General features: G+C 40.9%; 1 protein-coding gene across 5 annotated transcripts in view; it reads left to right on the forward strand.

Annotated features, from left to right (window-relative positions):
* Positions 1-18,686, forward strand: part of magi2a (membrane associated guanylate kinase, WW and PDZ domain containing 2a) — a 211,194-nt gene that overhangs the window by 63,075 nt on the left and 129,433 nt on the right. For all 5 annotated transcript variants that reach the window (XM_079582158.1, XM_079582156.1, XM_079582154.1 and 2 more), the window contains exon 2: positions 474-590. In XM_079582158.1, the coding sequence (XP_079438284.1) occupies positions 474-590 (117 nt within the window). The remainder of the gene's footprint in view (positions 1-473; positions 591-18,686) is intronic.

The raw sequence follows: 18,686 nt of genomic DNA on the forward strand, positions 1-18,686 counted from the left end.
TTTCTACCTGCCTACAATGGATGGAATTTAGCTTTTGTGCTAATTCCAGCATATTTATGTGGAATCTGTTGGCCGCCACATTGATTAATATGTTCTTTCCTAATTGAAATCGATAAATACATGAATATGAAAATTAAATTATTGATAGTATACTGCAGTTTCATCATTAGCATTCACAACTGCTTTATCATTTTTAAGCTTACTGACTAGTTTTTACATCCGCACTTTGATCATGCAGACAATTCAAAGTGACTGAGCAAACTACTTCTGCCTTGTTACGTTAAATGTACACAGTTAATGCTCAATACTCGATGTGTGTTAACCAGATTTAAGGTTTCTGCTTTGTAGGTTTCCAGACGTTTTTCCTGTCTGACCCTTTTAGTATATGTTGGAGCTGTCCCTTTATCCTTTCACAATTGCAGTTTCATTTGACAGTAAAAACAAACAAAAAAGTCATGCTCTTTTCTTTATAGGAGGTGTTATTGACAAGGACCTGCGGCACTACCTCAACCTGCGCTTCCAAAAAGGTTCAGTGGACCACGAGCTGCAGCAGATCATCCGGGACAACCTGTACCTCCGGACCATCCCCTGTGAGTTCCCAATACAATCTTTCATGGCTGCAGTGTATTCGAGTCGTATCAATATCATTTGACTTATTGGGGATCAGATACCTCAAAGGATTGTTGCAGACACTGTCTTTTTAAGAGGATGGCCCCAAAACTCCATCAGTCATAAGTGTTGTGCATCACCCGGACTTGGAGAAAGTGGCGCTTTACTATTGAGAGGTTCAGCCCCTGGTCTTTTGTGGGAGAAAATTGGCCCTTCACAAAGTAATTTGCCTACTTCAGAATTACATTATTAGCTATTATCTTTTTATTTAATTATAGAAAAAAATCTATACACCTTTTTTCCCGCTTGAATAATTCCTGGGAAGTCAACCTCATGTCAAACCTTAGCTGGTGGCTCTGTGTGGTGAGCGCTCCAAATTATTTTGCGTTTATACGCTTCTTGCTCACGACTGATTTCTACTAGGGCTGAACAATATGGACAAAATTTCATATCTCGATATTCATGACAGATATCTCGATATTGATACGATACAATATAACTATGGGCTAGGTGAAAACTAAGCATTTTTCAGAAAAATAAAATCATAATGCAAAAGAGTGCAGTTTTATTGATGAAAATCTATATTGTTTATATCTTGCTTTTTCAAATTTAATTTTTTTGAATGTTGATATCTCGATCTAAAAACGATAACGATATATTTTTGTTTTGCGACATCGACATCTTAAATGTTCATATCTTGATATCGATACGATGACGATATATCTTTCAGCCCTAATTTCTATAACACCTTCAAGAGCATTTTTCAATGTTCAAAGTGTTTTGAGACACCTGTTATACGTTTACATTGGGCAGATCCTTTCCTCTCCTCTTGGTTTTTGCTGTTCTGACTTTGTACGGTGAATGGTATTGCTTTACTCAAGATGGTCTGTGTGACACAACCTTATATATGCAGGTCTGAGACTGATCCAAAGCATACTCTAGCCTCTGATCACGTATTACCACATGGTTGGGGGTGCTGTCATCACACTTGTCTCCCTCTACCATCAGCTGCAGCTGCTGCATGTTGCCATCTATTGAATCCCTAAATGAAAAGCATTCCTTAAGGCCTGAGATGGTTTGAATGGTGCCTCTTTTACTCTCTCAGAAATATACAAAGCAAAATGGAGACGGCTATATGTTAGCAAGAGGGGTGCAATTTTCTTTGATATGCGTGCCTGCTCCCAGACACTCCAAATGGAGGCGGTGAATAGGTGAGAATGAACAGCAAAACAAATAGTCTCGAGCACACAAACGAAGATGGGAAAAACAAAGGGTTTAATTATAATAAACATAAATGATTGTGGCAAATGCAAACAAAATGTAGCAGAGAGGGCATGGGGAGGTTAACGATGGACTTGTGTGTCGCAGAGGAAGAGGCTTAGTCATGCTACTACATCTTACTAACAGAGAAGCAGATCATACAGCTTCATGTGTTGTAAATCAGCTTGTTTGTTATTATACTGTGTGCTTTATGAACACAGGTAATCCTTCTAATACTACACACATAAGGAACATTTTATTTGTTTTCACTGAAATGTAGCAAAAAAGACTACATATTATGGACTTTAGTATGTAGTCCACAGTTATTTCAATTTTTCTGCTATATTATTCTTATGGTAGAAAACATTTCATCACCTAGAATGTGCATCGTGCTTTTACTTTTGTTTGGCGCCTTAAAAAAAAGTTAATATTATGAACAATACTTAGACATTTGAACCTATGCATTTATCATTTTTCGTGTGTAAAGGAGTTCATGAGACAATTCTATAAAGTACCACAGAGAATTAAGTTAAAGAGAGAGACGTGGAAGTCCAGTGAGAGCTGTGATAAAACTCCACTGAATCATCGTCGCTGAAGTGTGTTTGGCTATTGGCGTTTCAAAGAAATACAAAAGAGTTAGAAGAACTAAAATGCACAGTAAGGAAGATGCCCTGGAACTCACGCCAATCAATCCCACTGGATACAAGTGATGAGGGCAACCAGTGCAGTGCCCGCGCTTAGACAAATTGCTTGGTTGAAATCCAAGGTCAGCGCGTTAATGGCCTGGGCCCATGTGAAATCATGCCTATCATCTGGTAATCCACACAGATTTTATGTGAGAGATTCAGGAAGCAGTGAGGGGCAGCGCCACAGACCTAGAAGGAATACCTTTTTCGGAAAAAAAATAATAATAATAATGGGTGTGCACTGTGCATAAAAGGGATCTTAATAGTGAAGATGCATAATGCTGGTGCCACTGTGTAACTTACATAGTAACTATGACTCTATGACGGGGTCTCCAAGTAAATTTCCCTGGGGGCCAAATATATCGGGTGTATTGAGTGTTTTGCCGGGGTCCATGAACAAAAGCTCCAGTAAAATTTGCTTTAACTGAGAAAATACTATTGAGGAAACCTTTTTCAATAAATTAGTTACTAGTTACAAGTTACTATTGTAGCCACAGCCGCCCTGGGGCAGACTGTCCATTTACCACGTGGCTATAATATGCTGTTTGTATCCTGATCTCTTATTATGTCAGTGCCCTCTGCTGGAATCCGTGTGGAATTCCTTTTTTTTAATCTAAGCTGCCCCCGAGTGGCTGGATTAAGCAACGGAAACGAGGATGAAAATAAATAAGTGACAAAAAAAGCGACAAAGAAGCAACAAAAATGTGAAAAGCAAAAGTAATACAATAAAAAAGTGACCACACACATGACAAAAACCACCACAAAAAAACCCTACAAAAACAACAAAATGCTTCAAAAACGTAAACACTGTTACTCTCCAGTCGAGAAGCTTTTAGATTTGGGTAAATCTGAACCGGAGAAAATGTGCTGGGTTAAGGCGGGGGTTAGAGGTTAAAAAATTCAAAACTCTGCACAGCATGGTCCAGTTTGAATCATCTCACGGGCCGGAAGTGGCCCGCGGGCCGGCTGTTGGAGACCCCTGCTCTATGACTTGACACAGGGTTTCTCCCTGCTGAATATAAAACACTCTTTATACAATTTTAAATAATTACTTTATAAATCTTGAGTCAGTCAAATTGTTTTTGGCTAATAACAGCTTATACTACAATCAAACAAGTATTTCTCCGAAAAAGTCAGGATTCACATCATGGATTATGGTAAAAAAAAGTTATTTTGAAAGCAGCATTAAATTTTCAAAGGCGTTTTTTTCAGGAGTAGCTGTGAACATTTACCATTAGCTGGGAGACACTCTTTATCCATCTGTGTTACCTTTGCTCCTCTGGTTGACTCATTGGCTTCCGTCCTTTATGTCCACCCACAAGCCCCTATTTTCTACTGACACACTAAAGCACTTAGTGAAGAGCCACTGTCTTGTATAATGGAGCTGAATATCAGGAGATCACACTCAGGTCAAAAGGTAGAAGTTGTTCACTTCCTCAGCCATTCTGTTTCTATCGACAGTTTCTATAAGCAGCATCAAGAACTATCAGAATAAGTATAAAGATGTTTGTTCAAGGGTTCCAAAACTCAGAATGAATTGACACATACTAATCATAAACATGGCTGCCCATCCTTGTTCCTTCTTTATTCCTTGATTAAAAGAAACCTTGACTGGGGTGAGGGTAAATTAAAGCAAAGTATTGCATGTAAACCAGCCAAAAATTGGTTACCAAAAACCTACAGACTCCAAAAGAAGAAACTTACTGCTATTTGGGATAAAAACTGTTTCCTTTGTTTAGCCTCGCACTCATAGCTTGACAGAGGCTGAGCCAATTTTCGTCAATTTTATCCAGTACTCCCCCGAAACAAACACTAGAATCAGGCCACCAATGGAGCAGGCGACACAAGTGAAAGCTTTTTGCACTAAAGTCAAAGCTAAATGCACAAAAAATGAGTTGCAGCCTCTTTTTATTAGTTGGGGTGGAAGATTTTATTCACAGACATTTTTTTTTCAAAGTGCAAATATCGGTTGTAAATTTAGATTATTCAAATGTGTGCCTATTGATGGCGTCTTAGATATTGCAAGTTATCTGAACGGCTCTTTGAAAATGAATGGATCCGAAGTAAAGAGCCGTAAATCCCATCATTACCCCACTGTTCTATAGAGAGTAATATATCAATAGCTCTTTAATGTCTTAATAATTAAACCGTCAAAAATAAATTGTCTATGCCGTCGGACAGTCCCCAGCTATTTTACCATCACATATTTGATATGGACAATACTATCTGGTTAAGGTTAAAGCCAGGACTTGGAGAAACAGGTACATGATTGAGGTTTATATATTATTGTTTGGGTTAGACTTATATGCTTAACACCATGATTAGGCTTCTTTAGATCTATTTGACCTTTATTTAACAAGGAATGTTAAATAAAATGTTAGATGAGATTTGGACTCTGTGTTTCAGGGGAGGCCTGGCTCCAGAGGAGATACTATTTGGTATAGGTGCTACATAGTTTTAGTGGAAGGGGAAACCTACACACAAAAGGGGACAATGTGCAAACTCCTTACAGAAAGGCCCTGCCTGGCGCGAGAATCCAACCCGGGACCTTGTTGCTGTAAGGCACATGCACCACCAATGTACATAATGACAGTTTAAATTTGTCAAACAACAAACTATTGTTTTATCTTTCAAACTATTACCTGGCACATACATTAGTATGAAGCCTGTCGATCTGTTCAAAGACAGCTGTGAGTTTTATAGACACTGCACCTAAAGTAGGAATATATAACCCTAACAAAACAAAAAAGATAACCTACCTTCATGGAGCTTCTGGTCCTCAAGCCTTCCCATGTTCACTGCCATCTCGTGGACCTTCTTTGTCATTGTGCTGTGGTCCTTTTGAAGGGCCTCATACTTTTGGGTGAGTGTCGTGTTCCTCTGGTGCTACTGTGTCATCTCCTGTGTTTTCTGGAGCAGCTGTTGTTGAAGTGTCTGCTTTATTTGGACATTGAGGACACACTGCTGAGTCAATCTGTCCGTTCAGCTCCTTTACTTTCTTCTGAAACTTCTCGTTTGACAGCTTGAGTTTCTCATAACTGGCCTTGAGCGCATGAGTCACCGTTTTAAAGCTCTCTCTGACTGTCTATCTGCTGCTGTAGTAGGAGATTCTTACTGTCCCGTTCAGAGATGGAGGCTCGGAGGGTCCTGTTTTCCTCCTGTAGGCTCTGGTTATGAGCGTGGAGCTGACCTCAGCTCTGTTGAGGTCCAGTGTCTGCTTGAGGAGGTGGGAGCGGTGCTTCTTCTCATGCAGAGCAATTTCAATGGAGGTCGTGTCCTCTCTCTCTGTCCGCAGCTGGTGTTACAGACTGCGGTTGCTGTCAGTGCGAGCTTCAGCTCTTGGACCACCGTGGCGTCCAGACAAGATTTTTTCTTGTGGCGTCTCCATTTGTAGGTGTTGCCAAAGATTTCGTCTGCATCACAGGGTGAACTAGCAAAACATTGTCCTTTAGCTGCTAGTCACTGCCAGTAATCTTGCACACAGGCGTGACCAAATGCTTTAACTCCTGTATTTTACATTTTAAAGTCTTATAAATATAATAATAGAGTTATCGTTCACATTAAAGTATTTGTACACAACAGTGTGTTATATTGTTTTTAAATAATGTTAGTAAATGGAAAATGTTTACTTGGACTAGAAACATGGAGGGTTACTATGGTAACAGTACATTTATTAAATTCTATCCTGAACTCCATTGGTGGTCTATTTTTTGTGAATGAAGGTCAATATGCCCTTTTACCGTGTAACACCACACTCATACTCTGCTCACGGCTACAATTGGTGAGCCTTGTTTGCATCCTGCCTCTGAGCCCTTTAGGGGCCGTCTGAAATGATAATGTGTCCTGGTCGCGTCGCATCAAAGTAAACCCGGTTTAATTATTTATGCCACGAAAAACTGAAGTAAAAACTTCCATAATGACATAACTCCTCATATAACACAAACAGAAGTGAAAGCATATGTACTTCATGTACTCAGAGTTTGTGTATTTAAAAGAAAAGCGTAAGAGCCCAGAGTTTTTTTTCCCCAATCGGCGGTAAATGACCAAAAACATTAAGACAGTTGGTGAGTTTTGTGAACCGCTAATAACACTGCTGATTGCCCTCCGCTTAATGGCTCACTCTTTTTTCTTCTCATTCTTATTTGCTTGCGTATGTTCCACTCTCAAAATGTAGTGGATGCCGACTCTAACCAGACTTAATACTGACAACCTAAACACTACCTGGACACTTTAAGAGAATATTACTAACTAAAACTAAGCCTATAAGAAATTGAGAAATACAGTAGCTAAAAAATGGGGGAACATACCACTTTGGCGTGTTTAACAGTGCACAGTCTAAGGCCGATGGAGCGATAGGAAGCCGAGCACAGCACTGGGCGAGCAGTGTGTGGCTGTGCAGTGTGGCTGCAACGAAAAGGGCTGGTTCACCAGTCACTTTTTAAAGCATCTGCTTTACATGGAGCAAAAGGCAGCAGTTACTTTTATGAGATGTAGCGCTAGAAACGTTTAGAAACGGTCTCCCATGTGATTAGGATTTGGAAACTATTCTGTTAAGGCTAGGGGTCCACGGAAATTATATTTTGGGTTCGTTTCAACTATTTGGAGGGGCATGGTTTGGTTTTTTTTGGTACAAAAAACAAAAATACAGAAAAAAAATAAACATGCAAAATGTAGCTGTTCAAAAGTAGTATTAATAAGATAAGATAAGATAAGATAAGATAAGATAGCCTTTATTGATCTCACAATGGAGAAATGTCACATACAGCTCTTAGAAACACTCAGGGTGTGCAAATAGGCAGAAAATGTGAGAAAATAAACAAAAAATGATTAAATAGTAAAATAGTGGTATCTTATGTACAATGACTACCAAGGACTTTGTATAGACAGTAAATAATTAAGTAAACAGACTATAAACAAGACTGTTTTAGCAGTGCAGGGTTACATCATAGTGCAAGTGGTTTATAAAGTGACGCAGGTAAGTGATAATGATTCAAAAACAATTCAAAGAGATAAATGTCTCTTGAAAATAATTTTCTGTAGATTTAGCCATATTGGGTACAAATCAACTTCTGTGCCGCCACCGTGGTGCAAGGTTATCACTCACGCCTCACGGCTAGAAGGTCCCGAGTTCGATTCCCACCTGGATTGGGCCTTTCTGTGTGGAGTTTGCATGTTCTCCCCGTGTCTGCGTAGGTTTCCTCCGGGTTCTCCGGTTTCCCCTACCACTAATAACATGTACAATAGTTTCCCCTCTGGGGCCAGGACTCTTCTGAAAAAGAGATGCTTAATCTCAGTGGGACAATCCTGGTTAAATTAATGCAATGCAATAAAATAATAAAATGTATCTTTCAAACTTTATTAATATCCGCTCTAAAGCCAGTGAACAGACCAATATGAGCGATGACAGTCAAAGCGCAATAACAACAAAAGCACATGGAATAAATCATGTGTATCAGACATAACTAAAGTTTTACACGAGGCTCCCGAGTCCTGACTCCTGGCAGAGATCTCAGGGTGGCACTCGTTCCCTGCAGCTCCAGTAAGTCCAAACTTCCACCTCGTCTGTGTGAAACATTTGTTCCGCCTCAGTTAACCTTGCACTAGCAAATAAATGGACCAAAATTGTTCTGAAATGATACACAAATAGACCGACTCGAACATGTTGAACCGAAACATGACCAATCCCCGGTCACAAAGGGAAATTTGTGGGATTTGGCGTCATTATGTGTAAACCTAGTCAATGCAATCTATGTTTTTTTTTATTGTTCAAGTGAGAGTGTGGTGCTTAATAGATTATTAGTTTCATTATTTAAAATAATTCCAGAGGCTGTGGAGTTACCCAAGCACCATGCAGTATAAGCAGCTGCTCAGCACGTCAGGACAGTATGTGTGGGTAGTTTGTCTAAAATCTTCTTGTATTGATCCTGGTTTGGAACTATCCGTATTCCGATATGTCACAAATGTATCCACGTTTATGATACATTTGATTGCTAATATACGTATATCTCAGCAACAGACAGATGTAAGTGCTCCGTTGATTTGATGGGAGTGTGGGCTTTTCTCACCAGCGTATGTTTTGGGAGCAGGACATTGTGGCTCTGACAGAAGTTAATGGGGGGGTTGATGCCCACAGGGGATGTGCATTTGTGTTAATGGGAGGGACAACTGTGCTCAATACGGTTGCTGTTTACTAATGAGATACGACAAAGAACATGCGGCTCATCAATCTGTCTGCTCACATTGGTTGGTGTGATCGTTGATAAGTTCAGGCAATATGGATATTTAAAAACTGTTATTGTTTCCATTTGTCTTGTCTCCCCCATTTCTGTCAGTGTTTTCACAGAACAAGCTGCAACACTTTGTGGCTGTTATAGATTCATGACTAAAACTGAACTTTTGCAGGTTAAAGGGACTAAACCTAATTTTTGTAAACCCCTTTTTGTCACAGATTGACTATTAGGGTTAACCATACACAACATCAACAAATCATAATACAATGCAAGCTTCATGGCTTATTTTTTCCACAAATTTCTACTTTTACTCCATACTTTTATGGGACAAAAAGAATGTTACCCTACAAAAAGAAAAAAAAAAACGTCACATGCACATGCTCCTGAACCGGGTCGCCTCCTGGAGCCCTTCGTACTCCATTGTAAATCAGCTGAAAACGTTTGACAACAGATTGTGCTAAATAATCAAATCAATGTGATGAATTGAACACACATCGCTCTTTGCTACACAACCAATCGAAGGGAGGAGAGCAGCATAAAATTTCAGAGATTTCAATCAGATTAAACACGAAGAAAGCAACAGCTAACAGCAGTTTGGATCAGACTGAATGACCGTCCGAACTCTGTCCCATGATTAAATTTGCTGAGTTTACATCGTGTAAAGCCTCGCATAGTAATCAAATAGCTGTATTAAATGTAGTAGATGGAGTAGACAGTCCAGCCACACACAGTATCAGTTTTTTTTTTTTTTTAAACATTCACTTCCTAAATGTACTGCACTAGCCTGGCCTGAGCCTTCCGTAAACTGCGATCAATTATCATTTCCCTACATGTACGTCTGGGTCTGATCTCAGTGGCCGCGTTACATCGGTTGAATTTCAACCAGCCATTCAGCGAGCGGGGGAGGCGGGCGTTGTAGGCGACGTCAAGGATTTGCGCCGCATTTGCTGGTTGTAGTTTGGCAATGGCGGCGGATACGAAAGTAATGGAAGCTCTTCAGTCCGTTCTGGCTCGGCTCCCAAATATCCAGATATTGAAATTGAAGCCTTGGAATGCGCATGGAATGCCCCCAAGAGTTTTGATAGCTTACTTCACTCATTCGAAACGCTAGCGAAAATCAGATCCAATCGTTTCAAAGGAGTTCAACCCCTCCCACCTGATAACGGAGCTCAATTGTGAAGTTCCAGACCCTTGTACGAAACGCAATGAGTACACGGGTATGGTAAAACCAGGCTAATGTTGCAGGGCATTTTGTCCAAATTGTTGGGATGGTTTAGCAGGAGGATCCCTTGGATTATTTGGCGTTTCACTGTGATATGCTTTTTAATATTAAAGTGTTGATTAATATAATAGATATGTGTAATTGTTAAACTGGTTAAGGTGAAAATATAGACTTATAGACTTGCATCACATGTGTCAAGGTCAATTGATTTAATGTGGCCCATTGAGGAGTTTGAATTCCAGAGCATGTCAAATGTAAAAAAAATTACGAAATAACCAGTCTGCTCCCTCCACCCCCGACGTTTTCAGTGTTTGGACTAGTTCAATGTTATGTGTACTGTACCGTACTGTACTGTTTATGACATTTAGGACTTTTCGCTTGCAGCAGTCAGGGCTGTACCTCGCGATCCTCGGCACAAACATGATCTAAATTAGTCAACGCTTTTTGTTTCAGTTTGTTCGGTGACTACACAGCTGGTGGATGTCGCTAAATTCTGTTCAAGATATTAACGAGGGTTTTGTGTGGGCTGTGTTGACTGTGGAAGCATGGTGTACTGCGCAAGTGTGGGATCACCGACAGCAAACAATTCAACATGTGCATACAATGTGTTAGATGCAGTCAGATGTTGCGATATGGATTCTCCGTTAGTGAAGATTTCTACAATAATTTGGCTATATATTGTGCCAGAAAACAATGCTCTATGTTGCCCTCACAGGCCATTCGGACAAAGTGTTGGCCCCCCCAAGTTAATGCCCAAAGCTAATCCTGAACAAATGGCCAGTTTGTCACCTGCCTCCACTGTGTTTAATCACCTTTTCTCTGATGGATGACTGTAATAATCAGGATGATAAAACTTTAACTGCTCCCTCCTGTCCTCTGCTTCATTATTTAGTCCAATGGGGAGAACACTCATAATAACCATCAGATATTTGAGCTTGACAAAAAGTGAAGTAGCCAGGACAGAAGTTGTCGGAAAACCAGATGAAGATGAGGCAATGCCCTGACAAAAATCATATTCTCTTTTTTCCTTACTTAGTTTTCTACACATAAAGTGAAGGAGAAGTGGTGAGGCAGATCTTTTGCTCATTGTGTTATTCTTTCTTGTTTTCATCCTCCCATTATGCTGTCCTTCTTTTTTACGCGTTGACTCACTAGAGGTAGGGGTGGGGTTTCCATGGCAACCCCGTCCGCTCCACATTTGCGTCAAGACCTCGGCAGGACTCTTAAACTCATTGGATGTTTCCTTTGTTCCTCCTCCATACGTTTGCTTCACTGTGGTTCACCGTCTATTTGGCCACTTTTAACTTGATTACAAGGGCTTGGCAGACGTTAAATGGATAACGTTTTTGTGTTTGTGTGTGTGTGATGTGACCTGTTCCATTGTAATACAGGCTACCTATAAGCTTATTGTTGTAGCTTGGCAATGTATTCATGGGCCCAAAAAGCGTGGATACATTGGAATGACCTGCAAAGGCGACAGTCCCCTTTGGCTTGTCGTCGATTTGGTTTGTGGCAGCGCTGTGGCCGAGCCCAGAAAGAACTCTCTCCATAGAACATACTGTAGTGGGAAATCACACCACATTAAAGGAACAGGCCACCGTTTTTCCATACTGAGACATGTTCTTACCTGAGCTTAGACGAGTTGGTGCGTAACTGTCTGGTCTTTGTGCGTGCGCTCAGTCACGCAAACAGACCAAAGATGTTGTTAGCATTTAGCCTCTCCTCCTCCTCTTCTCTATGGGGCAAAACGGGATAAAGTTATAAGCGACCTAGCCTGGCCTTAGCCATCCGTAAACTCCGGTCAATTATCATTTCCCCACATTTACGTCGCCACCTGATCTCAGTAACCATTCAGCGAGCGGGGGAAGCAGGTGTTGTAGGGGATGTCAAACATTTGCGCTGCATTTGCTGGTTGTAGTTTGGCAATGGCGGTTGTTACGAAAGTAATGGAAGCTCTTCAAATTGTTCTGGCTCAGCTCCCAAATATCCAAATATTTAAACTGAAGCCTTTGAATACGCAAGGAATGCTCCCAAGAGCTTGCTTCACTCACTCGGGCGCATTACACAGGATCAGACGCTAGCGAAAATCAGATCCAATCGTTTCAAAGGAGTTCACCCCTCCCACCTGATATTGGAGCTCAATTGTGAAGATCCAGACCCTCTGTATGAAACGAAATGAGTACGAGGGTATGGTGAAACCAGGCTAGAAGCGACCGGGCTCTTCCATGTTTTCCCTTTTTAAATACAGTTACGTGAAAAGTTGCACGATCCAAGTATAGCTACACAAAATTAAACATGTCAAAGGGGGTACTATATTGTAAGGCGTATTAATATTAGGAGCACTTCGACTTTTCTGCACGGACGTCAAAGTGCTCCTAAGGTATTATTATGCCTTGGTACCCCTTTTTATCGGCTTAGAAAGTCGATATGTTTAATTTTATGTAACTATTCTTGGATTGTGTAACTACTCACGTATTTAAATAGGGAAAACGTTGAACGTAAGAGCGTTGTCGCTTTTAACTTCACCCCCGTTTGGAGCTATAGGAATATGCTGGGAGAGGTCAACGTCTTTGGTCTATTTGCATGACTGAGCGCACACACAAAGACCAGACAGTTACGCATCAACTCGTCTATGCTCAGGTAAGAGCATATCTCAGTACGGAAAACCGGTGTCCTGTTCATTTAACCAAAACCCTAACTTAACCCAAAGAAATGCTATGATGCAAAGCAGTTCTTCAATCCTCATGGCTACAAACCAACTACTGTCACAAACCATTGTGAAATAGGCATGCTGTGCTAAAATATAAGAATCATTTTGACTGACTGTTCCTTTGCCCATGAGTGATATCGCGCTGTTTGTCAGCTCAAAAGTCAGCTTTGATCATAAGAGAGCCATGTTTGTTCGTGGTAAAAGGCCAGTTTGTCTGTGGTGCAGATCGGCACACAAGAGCCTCCGCTGCTTCAGGAATTGTATTATAATCGTGTGCCGTCTATCCTCAGAGATTTAAAACTTCCACCACACACAATCTTTTAAAATAATACAACAGTTCATTACAAAACTTTCCCATGTGCACTCTTCTTTACTTTGACAAGCAATATCCCGTGTGCTATCTCTGAGACGTCACTTCCCCAAACCAATCCATTATGATCTTGCAAAAATTTAGAGTCATTATGGAGTGACAAGGTTGACACAGGTGTGGACACATCTCATCTGGCAGCACTGGCACAACGTTGCTCATGTTAAATTTGGTCCTCCTTAATAAGACTTCATCACAGGCTGCCAGCATCTTTCCCCCTCCAAAATCCTTGTGTCCTTTACTCCCCTGTCTCACTAATGGTGAAGGATAGACGCATCCATCAGGTGGTTTGCCTGAGGTCACCTCAGTGCTCTGCTGTCCTGAGATGTTCCTCTGTCTAATGATCTTCTGTCATTGGGGAATCAGACGCATGCGGCACAAGAAGTCAGCTTGTTTTGTAAAACCTTGATCCGGCCATTGAGACATCAGCCCCTTCAGACTTGCACCTTAAAAGTGTGTTCATCTTTGTGGCCGGAATATTAATTTGCAACAGATGTGCTTAAAGCAGAACTAAGTAACTCGTGTCCCTATAGGCCATAAGCGCCACTGCAGGTGCTATGGCATGTTGCGTTTTTTTATTCATTAATTCTCCTTGAGAGTAAATACTACACTGACAGAAAAGACAAAGGGAGAGAAGGATATTGTACTTTCAATTACACAATGGAGATTTTTTTTTTTCACTCAAAACACAGCTACTTCTTCTTCGTGATTCCATTAGTGTGTATTGTGTCTCTGATCTGGAGATAGGGAAGTTCCTAGGATGGTTTTCTGGCCCAAGACACCAGGGGGAGATGAAAAACCCCACAATCATCCCTTTAACACACTGTTTGAGGATAACATTAAATCTCTATTTATCATACTGGGTCAGGCTGTACAGTCGTACTATCTCTGTCATAGCCTTGACTGTGGTGCTCAGGCGCCCACTCTCTGCCACTGAATGCTTGCGTATCAGTATGACGCTCTGAGAGGGTATTTATCCCTCTTCTGTGGAAGCATAGACAGACTTGAATGGTAGGACTAGCGCAATGTCTCGAGTTCATGTCTCCGGGTCCCGCACCGATGGTAAATAAACTTCTCCTGCATAAGACATCCAGACTGCTGCCTGTCATTCATCTATCCTCTCGAACACCATTGTTATTTCTCTAACACACACAAGTCAGTTTTTGAGTATCTGTACTTTGCCAGAGTTGTATTTTTGTTGAGAAATTACTACTTTTTTTCCTATATTTGAAAGAAACTATATTCATTTCTACTCCACAACATTTCCATAAAGGCCCCAAAGAAGAAATATAAAATTAGCAGCATATTTTCTCCCATTTTAAAAGCTTTAGTGGCTTGTTGTGTTTATTATGCACACTCCAGAGCTGTAGGTGTTTAGATGTACTGTCAATGCCATGATTCTTGAAAACAAAGAGGTTGCCCCTGTTGTTGCCGTATAGGTGGTGATCTCTGGCACAATTGGCATATATGCCTTTAAGTAAAAATTGACAGAGGAACTTTTATATTCACTGGGGTAATAGTCGACCAGTAGTATCTGTACTTTCACCCCAAGTAATGAAATGAAGTACTTTGACCACCATTGATTGCAAACATTTTGTTAAGGGTCAGTCCACCAAACTCCTTCACCGTGCCAGCTTGTAACACATGGGATGAATTTCAGTGTGAAATAAGGCACTGACATGAGCAGAATAGTAATAGAGTTGCACTGTGCCTCGTCAGTTCCAGTGTGACAGCAAGTTTTAGATTGTTCCAGAAATACAATTGTGAGGTGTCACTGAGCCACTGATCGACAATTGTCGTGAAAGGCTATGGAGACTTGCTCGTCTAATTTCTCCCGTAAAGAATAGTTTGTAAGTTTCTGGCAGTTGGAGTTTTCTTTTGCCTGCACTTAAATCTGTGATGGTGGTCATTCTGACACAGAGAAAGAGTAATGGTGCCTGAATCCACATATTGAGCTGTGGGAAGTTGTGAAAGGGACATCTTGTTTTGGATTTTTTTTTCACTTGGCTTTCTTACACCTTGACTGTGAATGTTCACACATCTTATACTAACTGTAGACACTGTACAGATTGCCATGGAAGTATAAATGTAGATTTAAAAATATAAATATTTACTGGCACTACCTTGTTTATACAGTATGTAATGCCAGTGGTGGGATGTACCCAGGCCTTCACACACTTACACCGATAATGTAAAAGAGGCTGAAGCAGCCTTTCCCTCAGCCCTGTGTCTACCTGTGGAGACGTGCAGAAGGCAGCACTAATAGGACCAAGCTTTAGATTGCACTATTATGCTGCACATGCAGTTTAATTAGCCAATGCCTCACAGTATACCACACAGGCAACAACATATTAAAAAGTTGAAATATCACTTGACTATACAGCACTGATATGAACGCAGTGACTCACCCCAGACGCTGCCATAATACCAGCGCTCACTCCTACAAATGTCATTCACTCTGTGGTCTCCAATATGCACTGGTAGAATATTTTTAGTCTGTGTTCTCAAAATTAAGTCCTTCAGTTTTCAAAGCCGCATATTCCAGACTCTGGCCAGTGTTCGAGTGGGTTATAAGTTCGGACAAGCCCCAGTTTTGGGTAGCGCCAGGATCAAACAGTTCAGTTAAAATAAAAAAAATACAGTGATAGGGATGGCAAACATATCTGCAGTGAAACTAATTTACTTGGTTACATCAAAGTGCAGCCATTCAAGGGTAAAAAACAAAGTTTTATCGGTTGTTTTAGCAGCGGAGCAACATTTCAAACACAGCTCGCCAACTCTCACTGTGTGATAGACGGCAGCGTCGTCCAATGACATGCATTAGCGTCACCTTGGGCCAGCTAGCGGGCACTGGGGACATGTAAACCCCGTAAACCCAGGCTTCTGATTGGCTGGAGGGTTGCTCTATTTGCTTTCTTTATATTGAGGAGCGCCTGCAGAACTGAATCTGAAGCCTACGAAGGGAGCTCATCCAAAATCTGATTGGATGACAATATAACCTTTTAAAGACAATAACATTTTGAGCTATGCTAATTAATAATAGGATCTATAATAAAATGCATTTGGGTTATTGTAAAATTGTGGCTAGATACGAAAAATCCTGTTTAAACTCTTTACTTAAACTATACTGCACGTTGGTTTGTTCTTCAAAAGAAACAAAATTGTTTTCTCACCGTAGTTCTTTCATTCTGTGAAAATAAGCAGGGTGTAGTGAGGTTAGTGTTTTCTTTTTAAAGCCTGTTGTGCACACGTCCTTTTCCTGGTCAGATTGCTGCTGCCGACTGAGAACAGAGGTGTGTTTGATTTGGTCCGCAGTGCAGCTTGGGGACACTCTCCCACACTATTAATATTCACATCAAGAGCTTTTGTGGCCAAAGGCTGCTTCTGTGGTAAACTGAGCAGTCCGAGCAATAGCACTGTGACTAACATTATTACTGAGATGTAAAACATTAATATGGTCTGGGTAAACTAGTTCAAGTCTACGTTTTAGTGCCCGGGGACAGTGCTTCACAAAATTTATGGGACAAAAATACAAAATACAACATACAATTCAAGACAGCAGCAAACCAAAAAACAAAATAAAAACAAGAATTTGAGATTAACTATTTGTAGGCAATGCTAAAAAGTGCTGTACTTCATCTTGAGTCTTCCATGCGTTCTATACCTGAAAGACTCTTTGCTGTGTTTGGATAAAACTTGTGGGATCTCAGAGTCCTTTGCAGAGCGTATGGCATCAGAAGGTCAAACAAATCCTTTGGGTCAATGCCAGCGACTTGTGAGCCAGGAGGAGTATTTTAAACTAAATTCTACTAAACATGAAACTACATCTAAGGATAGAAATGCATTCACAAAAAAATCTGAATCACAATTATTATTATTTTTGCCATTGTCAGTGAAGGAACATTCAAGTCCATAAGGGCATGCAACAAAATGAATCGTGGATTTACAAATGTACATAAAGCAGCACATGTGAGGTGAATAAGCAGTAGATTCATTGATATTGCAGTTGTGATCACCTCAGGCTGTTTATAGTGGCCACAGTGTTCATAGAAATGTGCAGAGGATCTCCTGGGTTTGACTCATCAAGGACAGTTTCTTTGTCACTATTCTTCAGCTTGGGACGTGAAACACTCTCTGTCCCTCATGTTAATTACTGGGCCTGTGTAAGTAATCAGTTCTTCCTGGTCAGTTGCTCAGGGAAGGGACTGGCCTGAAGACGTGGAAATTGTCCAATTGAGTAAAATGTGTGTGTGGAGAAGAGAATGACCGAGCCAAGACCCTGTCGGACTTCCAGATACAGACTGACACCACCGGACATTGTGGTGGAGTTGACAGAGGAAACAACCAAACAAAAACATGAATTGATTTCAAAAAGAACTCTATCTTTGCATAAAACTCTCTCTGGATGGCTTTTGGGGAATAACAAGAGAGCCATTCAACCGTCACAAACAGACACATTTGATGCCTCATTCTGTTTATCTGGTCTCTCATGAAATGTTCCATCTCTGCCACATCAGGGCGACAGAATTGGCCATGTCACTGTCCTACATCACACTGCAGCTGTCTGACGCAGAAGTGTCACATACGTGTAGCATTAGTAGCTGTGATCAGTGCAAATACGCCTGTGGTTTATTTAGAGGGCCTGATATTTGGCCGATGGAAAGAAGGAGAGGGTTATGTAGCGTTCAGTAAAAACGTACTGAGGGAGAATGTTGCGCTTCTATTGCAGCAAAGGGGCAAATACAAGAGTTTGCCTGGTTCACACTTACGTTTGGGTAAACCCACAGTAAACAGTAACATGAACCTTTTTATCAATATTTATGTTCATGATCCATTTTCAGTTGATCCATTTCCACAAGATGAATAAATATTGAGCTTAGACGAGTTGATACGTGCCTGTCTGGTCTTTGTGCGTGCCCGTGGAAGAGCGTGGTAGCTTCCAACTTCACCCCCGTTTGGAGCTATAGGAATACATTGGAAGGGGCCAAATCCCAACAACGTCTTTGGTCGTTTTGCGTGACTGCACAAAGACCAGACAGGTACGCATCAACTCGTCTAAGCTCAGGCAAGAACATATCTCAGTATGGAAAAATGGTGGCCTGTTCCTTTAAAGGTACACTGCGTAACATTTTGCACTATACTGTTGCCTTCAGTACAAAACATGCTCCTAATGACCAGCTCCACACAGAAAATGCTATTACTGCAGTGAGAAATCCTAATCCTACTCTACATTCTAAAAAATTCTGCTGACTTTAGTCATGGAAACGAGCTGGAGACGTACCCACTCCCGGTAAAGTTATGTCATCTCTTAGGAGAGCTAAGCCGCTCACAGCAAAATCACATGTTTGTTTGAGGTATTTTTCCATAGGCCTACTGAAAATATCTGTCATAAAACAAAAGCTTGTATTTCAATTTTATTGTTTGGAGTAAAATTCTACGCAGTGTGGCTTTAAAGAAGAACTAAGTAACTTGTTTACCTTAATAAATCCTTTCCATAGTCCCTCTGGGGGTAATTCAAGTGATAATGGGATGATTAGGGGAGGGGGGGGTCTTTCATCTCACCCTGGTGTTTCTGGACAGACCTTGCATCCTTCCCTGCTCT

This window comes from Gobius niger, assembly GCF_951799975.1.
Source record: "Gobius niger genome assembly, chromosome: 2".
Lineage (NCBI taxonomy): Eukaryota > Metazoa > Chordata > Actinopteri > Gobiiformes > Gobiidae > Gobius > Gobius niger.